Source organism: Dermacentor andersoni, chromosome 8, assembly GCF_023375885.2.
Source record: "Dermacentor andersoni chromosome 8, qqDerAnde1_hic_scaffold, whole genome shotgun sequence".
Classification (NCBI taxonomy): domain Eukaryota; kingdom Metazoa; phylum Arthropoda; class Arachnida; order Ixodida; family Ixodidae; genus Dermacentor; species Dermacentor andersoni.
This window is the reverse complement of record NC_092821.1, coordinates 142869077-142877899: the sequence shown is the minus strand read 5'-3', so window position 1 is coordinate 142877899 and position 8823 is coordinate 142869077. Positions and strand designations below refer to the sequence as shown.

The 8823-nt window shown below is 47.2% G+C and overlaps 1 protein-coding gene across 1 annotated transcript; it reads right to left on the bottom strand.

Moving 5' to 3' along the window:
* Positions 1-2086: 2086 nt before the first annotated feature.
* LOC129383297 (uncharacterized) lies at positions 2087-8138 on the bottom strand. Its single transcript, XM_072284181.1, has 3 exons — positions 7334-8138; positions 3605-3974; positions 2087-2311 (listed from the first exon to the last, which is right to left on the bottom strand). The coding sequence occupies exons 1-3, from the start codon at positions 8126-8128 to the stop codon at positions 2265-2267; spliced, it is 1212 nt and encodes a 403-aa protein (XP_072140282.1). The 5' UTR covers positions 8129-8138; the 3' UTR covers positions 2087-2264.
* Positions 8139-8823: the final 685 nt, after the last annotated feature.

Genomic DNA, 8823 nt, shown 5'->3' with positions numbered 1-8823 from the left:
TGCTCTACCAAGTGACAAAACCGACTCGCGTTGTTGTTTGGGAAGTTACGTAACGATGCGTGGTCTCGAGTCCCGTAAAACCGCGTAGAGAGCAGGACGCTGCGGTTCTCGACGTACTGCGCCCACCACGGAAGCTTAGAAAAACACCCGCATTAGCACAACAGGGAAGTGGCTACGTCAAGCGGCTCGATTGATAACTGTAGAAGCTTCATTCAAAACACACGGAATTATTCTCCACATCCGGCGGCGGCATTTCACTATCTTCGGGATGGACCCACGTATGAGGAGCGCTCAACGCCTGCTTCACCTCCGCCGCAGGTGGGCCGCCATCGCACTACCGTCGGGATCAGCCCAAGTATGGTGAGCGCTTAACGCCTGCTTCACCTTTGCCGTGGGTGGGTCAGGCATTGCACTACCTTGGTGCCAAACCGCGGCGCAGATGAATCACTTTGCTTTTGGTTTGAGAGCTTTGATTGTCGTCAGCTGTCGCTGCCATTCCGTCTTCACGGAATGGTATGGCTGTCAATTTTTTCACTCTTTTTCGATGACGGTAGTTATCGGCATCTCCTGGGGTGTGAAGGCTAGTGTTCTCACCGATTCTCTGCCCACGCAATAAATTCGAAATGAGTTCAGTTGTCACCATCTATCCAACGATCACGCGCATTGCTGTTGCTTCGTTAGTTCAACCTTCCTTCTTTAGACTGATCCAGGGACCAGGTAATTAAGAGATCAGCTATGGTCTCTATGCTCGTGGAACGAGATGGGGCTGGAGAAAACGCCAGTTGCGCTTAGCTGTCCTTTTTGCTTCATTATTTCCTCGATTGACTTTTTGCCGTAATGATTGCAGATCTTCGGAACCATACAACCTCGTCTGTACACTAATGTACTGTAATTAACGTACGACGTAATAATAATAAGCTGATTTGATTTGATATGGGTTAGATAAGGTTGGAAATAGAACAATACGAAGCGGAGTCCATCCTCAGACCCTGAAATAAGCGCTAAACCCATCAGCAATGACTATCACCCGTTACCTCGTCTGGCTTTTCCTTAATTGCACAGCACTTTTCGTGAAAAATTGGCGACTGGAAACAAGAGTCGCAAGTTGTTGAGAAATTAAGCTATCCACCAAGGGAGAGAGCCAAGGTAACAGCCAAGCAGGAAACAAAAGAGAAAATGAACAAATTTAACCGTTGTTTGCGAAAATATTTATGGATCAACATCTTTTTTTTTTAAAGGAAGTAGAGAAAACGCGACAGGAAGTGGAGAATGATGCAGTGTGCTTTGAACGACGCTACTGCATTAATCAGTCCAGCCGCCTGATGTAGCCACTTCTCTACTGTGCTCATTGGGGTGTTTTTTCTAATCATCCGCGGTGGGCGCAGTGCGTCTAGAGCCGCAGCGTCCTGCGCTATACGCGGTTGTTCGCGAATGGTGATGATGCATTGTTACGCAACATCCCCAATAACAAAGCGAATTGGTTCTGGAACTTAAATCGCTAGAGGTGTAAACGAGGAATCCAAGAGAACTTCGATATTTCCCCAAATATATATATATATATATATATATATATATACATATATCTTCCAGAGTTAATTCAAACACTACTACAACTCTTTATTTTACATTCTCCCGTGTTTACTTCTTGGCAGTGTTCTCTCTGCGCTTCTCTCATGCGCAAGTGCATTTCATGTGGTTCCTTGTTTGCCAAGTAAAGGAGAAGTGTACTGGGGGACAGGCGTGCCTGTCGGGTACACCTTATTTAAGTTATCTTTTGCGGCTCTAACCGTGTTTCTTGCTAATGGTGGGCATCATTCACATTTGTACTAGTTAAAGTACCTCACCCCCCCCCCCTCATTTGCATAGAAAAGTTACCTTGGGAGCCCCCCCCCCCCCCCCCCGCAAAAATCTCCTGGGTACGTGCCTGGGAAATCCGCAAGGTTTATTTAAATCTTAACACTCTCAAGTACTAGTTCCAAGAAAATGATTTATAGTCGCTTAAGTAACACAATAGACTCGCTCACAACGTGCATAGCAGATATTTCATTTCTCTATATCATAAAATATCACAAAGATGTCTGCGGAATAAAACATCCAGTTTATTGTCTCTAGTACGTACACGAATGGATTATTTGCATTCCAAAAAGCTTCTTTGCTCTCCATTGCGGAAACAGGAATGAATTATTGATTGACTCATTGACTGAATCTTTTATTGAATTCTTGATTCAGTCGTACGTCGACGCCACAGGCACCTGGCCAGTCTTCTATGAAAATGGTTGAAAGCTCTGCTCTGTTGACGGTGACTGCCAGCCTGCAAGAAAATATTCAGAAAATGTACGGAAGGATCATTACCAAGACATGCGAGGGAGCAATATTTAGGCAAACTGGACATGTGTGCTCTATTGCTCCAAACAGGAAGGTCGGCTATATCGCCAGCATTACCTTATCTTTCTCATTTACGGGAACTCAATACCCAGGCAATTTCTACGTAGATATGCGTTCATTAGTCATTCATTTATTGAGTTATTTATGCACAAACCTTTGTGAGCGCTATGTTTAAAACGCAGGTCGCTATCTTTTCAAAACGTCACGATATTCTCAACCCGTGGGACCGCCTTCTTAACCATGACATCACGTTATACATATCTCCCGGGGATCGAAACCTTAATTGTGAAAAATAAATCATAGTAACATGTTCCGGGCGCCGCAGGACTTGTCAGTATGCGTTATATTGTTTAGGTCGATGATATTCGTTTAACATTAAAGATGAAAACTACAAATTGACATACGAGGTGTCTGCTCACACACACAACACTATTTGCAAAGGCTACACAAATCTCAAGCCTCAAGTTATTTTGCTCAGTTTTGTCGTTTATTTCTTTTTTTTTTATTATTTCCACTCATACCATTTGAATCATCCCATTGAAGTAGCAAGTCCTGCGTAACTTGGCTGGCACCTTCGTCTTTTGTTAAATTCTTTCGCTTTCATCCACGTGCAAATAGGCTTAAAGACCAACATTATGCAAGCTATGTAATTCAGTGGCAATCTAAAACAGCAGCTGAATTAATGTAATTGAAAAGCAATGAAACAATAAAAAGAAAAGAAGTACTGTTTGCTTTGACTTCCCTGGTGTTATTGAAAGACAGCCCAAGCTAATACAGAAGATTTGCGACGCAGAAAACTTATCAGGTTCGCGTTATACGCAATAATTGAAGCGCGGGATTGACTTTGTAACTTGTTTCGTTTGTTATTGCGGACGATGTAGACCTAACAGTTTTGCAGTCTACCTTGGGTCGCCCGTGGCCTGCAGTATCTTGCGAAATAAAAATATGGTATCTAGAAAAATTAATCCTGGGTTCATAAATAGCTAGCCGTTGGGAAGCTGACGATTCATGGTAGCTGCCCCCCTCCCCACCCCGCAATACCCAAGGGAATTTTTAACAAATCTTCCTGCTGTTCATGTTGCAGCCGAATGACCCTTTTTTGTAATCCATAATTTTTTGCTGACAGTTATTCATATTCACATTCCTCCTAATGCAGTAGACGAGCTGACCTCTCATCCCCCACCAGCAAAATAAAAGGATGATAAGAACCCCCTCGTACAGTTTTCACATAGAGGCTGCAGAACGTCCGCTATCTTCAAGAAGCGGCGGATGTGCAGCCAGCAATCGTGGTTCAGGTCACAGAGCTGACGCCTGGAACCAGGATCTGCGAGGCATTCCGCCGTCTCCTTGACGACGCCGGTCATTCTCATAAACTCGTCGAGGCTCAAGTGGCCAACACGAAGCAGGGCGCTGCTGATCATCTCCTTGGCGGCGGCCTTGGTGACGTCAGTGCCTTCGCTCACCATTTCGAGCAGACGAGGATGGTCATGCATCAGCTCGATAGAACGAGCGCCTTCGAGGCCATCTTCCTCGCCAAACACGAACTGAGCTGCGGCCAAGACGGCGGAGGCATTCCGTCTGGTCGTTTGCTGCAGGTAAAACAATGAGCCGTTGTGGGGGTTAAAGCCGAAGAAACGTTGATGAGTTTCCAAAGCGTCCAAAGTTCCAAGCGCTTTACTTGTATCAGAGAGTGTGCGCGCAAATGTAAAGAAATCTCAATGAGTTCCGCTTGAAAAGCGGCAACGCAGCGCCAGAATCAGAGCATCTTGAAATTCGCGAATAAGAAATCTCAGCAACATGTGATAAACATTCTACTGTAAAGATCCATCGACTGTAACCGTAAGATTTCGAATACAGTAATCTGTTACGCAAGCATTACAGGGGACTTCTGTTGTTGGGTGTACGAGGATATTAGCTTAAAAATTGGAGCGAGTGTACACGAAAAAAAAAGTCAATACTTGTTCGCTGTATTTGTTTTCTTTTTTTTTTGCCGGTGTGCGAATGCCTAGGCGTCACGATTCTCATGTGCGATGCCAGATCTGAAGGCCCCAGTGAGTCCAATATGTCTTGTTTTAAATGGAAAGGACTACGATAGACAGCATCTGCCGGTTCGATAGCTTATAGGGCAGTGAAAAAAAGAGTCGTACGCGCATCACACTGAAGGACCTCTCACCCAGCCCCAGAAAGGGGGGCTTTTGCTTTGAGAAATTCGGACACTCATTGCAAACATTGTAAAACTCATCGTAAAAGAAAAAAGCGATTATAACTTATCTGTCTGTAGCACTCCTAAATATTTTGGTTAAAGGAGGCTGACACAAAATTTCGAAGTCAAGTTAACCTGTGTGAACGATTTATTTGGGCACACACACATCATCTGCTAAATATCAACGGTGAATTTCGCTTTAGTACATGCAGGCAGCCAACCGGAAAACGCCGCCCCTCGTGACTTAGACATCAAGGCAGAATTGTAAACAACCGAGAATAGACAACGTCACGTGTTTGCGCTGCCGTCGGGTGGGGGGGGGGGGAGGGCTGCGAGCACGTTTCTCTCTGTTCCGATAGCCCCAGTCTTTTTTTTTTTCCCCTTGCCGCTGATAGCACCACAAATATCAGCTAACATTTGTTTCCGACACGAAATGACTCGTTTAGTAAGGTGAAGTTGAAAGTGTGCATGTTTAAAAACGCTGCGCGAAATAGTGAACCGTTGGCATGATTTTGATTCCCAAGCGGACAGCGCCGCCGCCGCCATCGTGTCTGCGAAGAGGCTCGCTTAGCTAACTTGTTTTCTCAGCGCTACCAACGGCGTCGGGAAAATTAATTGTAGTGTCAATTATTAGCAACATAAATGTGCAGACATTGATTGTGTTGACGAATATAGGTGTTTATTACGAGTTGCGGACGTATCGCTAGGGCCGGCGGCCTCGGATCCGAAGGCTAGCGATCACCAGCGTGCCTGGTTTTCCTAGTTCGCTACCGTCGGCGTCGATAAGCGGCAGAAGTGGTCCGAATTCGTGCGCGATTTTGCATGCTTAAAACGGGCCCCCGTTGAAGAGCAACCTGATTTGCTCATTTCATTTCGAGCGTGCCTGGTGTAAACAAAACCCGCGGATCTTAGACCAGTCCTATGACCTTCCGCGAACACTACGTACCCCAAGCCTGATGCTGTGCCGACGTTCACCCCGCCTTGGGTTCGGCTCCGGAATACGCTTCATTCCAAAAGCGTGCACGACGAATGCTTCATACTACTTCTAGTGGTACGTACGCATATTGCTGTCACTCGCCATACCTTCCGAGACGATGCTTTGAAGTGTATCCAATAAAAAATTGCTTGTGGCTTAGCTCGGCTATGCCAGGATAAACGTAGCGAAAGCTAAGGCATAGCATGGTTAGCCTTGGTAATATTGATTGCAAGTACAGGTTAGTCTGGTTGCCTGGCTATGTGGCGCCGTTTAGAAAGTCGTTTGGCGCGCTGTTCATCTGTTTCCTGGCCTATTTGTTTCCTCTTCATCTCGTTCCGATGTCGATTCCAAGCCTCCTGCTTATCAGAATTGTCGCCGCCCATACTGCCGCCTCATTTGGGTTGCGGCGCACGCGAGCTCTCGTTTTCAATCCTCCGACATGTTATCAGGCGTGTGACTCAGCTGGCGAAGCGAACGGAGGTGGGCGCAACGACGAGGAACGCGGTGTGACGTCTATACCAAATGGCGGGGCGGAAAGGCGCGGCGCTGCGCAGCGGCGGAACACTTGGGGCTTGGTACTACTAGTGGTGCATGCGCAGTACTGACTAGAGAGCGAGAGAGAGAGAGAAATATCCGCGGCGAGGCGCGCGTTGTGACGTCATGTGACTGTTCCGAGCACCGCCACAGCGAAATCGCAAGTTCGCGTCCAGTAAAGCTTTTGCTTTGAAAGTCATTCGCCACGTCTTATAGGGCGGCGACTCCCGCCTGCAGGAAATAGTCGCCGCTAGAGGACGAGAGTGAGAGCAACGATGATGGCAAGGACGTCGCAAACCACGTGCAGACGTAGCAGACGAACTTGCAACACGAAGCTCGCACGCCAGCGAGCGCGCTGGCATGCTTACGTCACAGTTTTGTGAGGTCACGTGCCCAGTTTTGTCTACATTCTTTCTTTGGTCCATCTCGTTGCTCTCTGAAACCGAAACTTGGACGGGTCGCTACATACGAGACTCCAAATAATTACTGTGACGCTCTGAAGCAAATGATGTTTCCTGCCGTGAATATAGGGTCACTAGCTACTTATTGCAGCCCAAAAAGCAAGAAAGAAATTTTTTTCTCTCGGTACCCTTTTGATTCGTACACTGATGATAAACATTTAAATTAGCGAAACTCCACACAGATTTCAAGAAATATTACTAAAGAAAACTAATTGGCTGTTACCATTTAGCTACCCCAAGGAATGATGTTAATTACCCGCATTTGTCTATTTGTGTTCACTTGTGGCTTCTACTAACCTTGCGGCGTAATCTGTGATGCTATTTCGAAACTAAGTTTCTCAGCGCTCACTTTTGTCCAACACAGCAAACGAATTAGTCTCTGCAGGCGCGCGTAACAATTGCAAATTTTCGCACTCATGGCGCATTGGGCTGATGGATATGATCACTTATACCAAATCCCAAAACCGTTCGAAGCCACAATTATGAAGCTTATAGACCACATCCCCCGTACAACTGTCTGTCATTCCCATGCTGCTGGAGCCACATCCTCGCAGCATGACCAGATTCGCGTACTGAACTACTAGTACACTAGTAGTGCACTACTACTACTGCACAATTACTACTGCACTAGCGCACACGTAGCACCAGAGTTCTCTCTAGCGATTGGCGCTTAAAAACATTACACGGCGCATACTACACGTGCACTTTCCACACTAGTTAATCACTTAACTAACGATCGCAAACAATCCAACAACAGATAGCAATGAGTCATACCAAGATGTCGGCCAGTGCGATGTTCTTCTTGGTTGATACTCCCGTCCAGGCCTCGGCAAAGTGCACCGAACACCTGCTCACCGGTCCGTACAATTCACCATGCCCGGCACTGAAGATACAGGCGGGAGTCATGGCGAATTCTGTGAGGCGGAGACTCTTGCTAGCGCCATGCGCGAGCCGCTTGAAGTCGTCCTTCGCCAGCAGTACTCCCTTGACGTTGACCCTGACTAGATTGAGATTGGAGGCCAGCGCTCTCACCAGTTCCGTCTGCACCTCCCGTTTCTCTTTTGTTAGATGGGCAAAAACGTAACCGAAGTTTATGTTTACATCAGTAAGCGCGGACGAGGCTCTTATGCATGCCGCCAAGGCGGAGAACACACTCCGATCGAAATCATAGCACTTAACCTGGAGCGACGTTATGTGAGAGCAGCCACCGACCGCTTCTAGAGCTGAGATAACTGGCTGCAAACTGAGCTCGCCATTGTAGCGAGAATGGGTCGCTCTGATGGTTGCGCTGCTGATTTGCGGGCATTGCTGCAGACATTCTGCGTTGCGCATGTAAGCCCTGTGGATGACCACTCGGTCGTTCAGTCCTCGCTCCTGCATGGTGGTGCACACCCTCTCTGGCCGGTCGATTGCGGGCAAGGAGAGAACGACCACCGACTTCAGAGCGTGCGTCTCCGCAACTGCACCCAAGAAGGCTTGGCACTCAGCTTCGCCGAAGCCCCGCAAGTCGATGCAGAGCTTGCTGAGCAGCAAGTTCGGTCTCCGCAGGGCTGCGAGCCAGACCTGCATGCATTGCGCGGCTTCGGGATGTGGAAGCTGGACAGTAGTGCTCCAGAATGTGGCATGGCATTCGCAGAACGATGACGGTAACCTCAGGCTCCGCAGTGTGGCGCTCCGAAGGACCACTTCGGCGAAGAGGCTGACCGCACCCACGCTGCCAAACACATATAGAAAACACGTGTTTGCAGAAGAGCAATTGAACTCGAGGGGGAAACAAATCGGTAAATATCAATAAGCAATAGGACTACTTTAAAAACTCACGTTACATACTCAGATCAGCGTTCCATACCGCGTAGAAGAATCGCAGCCAACGTCATTCGCAGAGCACGTTCAAGGCATCCACCACACTTTAGGTCTGTGAACTCTATGTTACAGCAGTGCTGATTGACAGTGACCACTGGATCTACAAGCTCTTCATACAGGACATACTGGTCATACAAGCCTCACAGTGAGTCATGGCGCGTTATTAACCGGACACTGCCCAAAGCCAGTTCGAGAAGAAAAGCTATGTCGATTTCTACATTTTCGTTCTTCTCCATGAAAAGTACACATGTTAAAAAAAGGTGATCCAACGTGTAATTGAAGTCGATGAAAGACGATGTTTTCATGGTTGAGCTGATAATGTGGAATGGGGGTCGGAATAGCCCGATTTAATTTGAATACCCCACTGGAGCGACCGTATTTGATCGACGTCAACTAGAAGT

Excerpts from the sequence above, each read along its gene's own strand:
- LOC129383297 (XM_072284181.1), bottom strand. The coding sequence starts at position 8,128 with ATGCAGGTCTGGCTCGCAGCCCTGCGGAGACCGAACTTGCTGCTCAGC. Across the intron at positions 3,975-7,333 it reads TCGCACTGGCCGACATCTTG|CAAACGACCAGACGGAATGC; the intron begins GTATGACTCATT and ends TTTTACCTGCAG. Across the intron at positions 2,312-3,604 it reads GCAGCCTCTATGTGAAAACT|GCTGGCAGTCACCGTCAACA; the intron begins GTACGAGGGGGT and ends ATTTTCTTGCAG.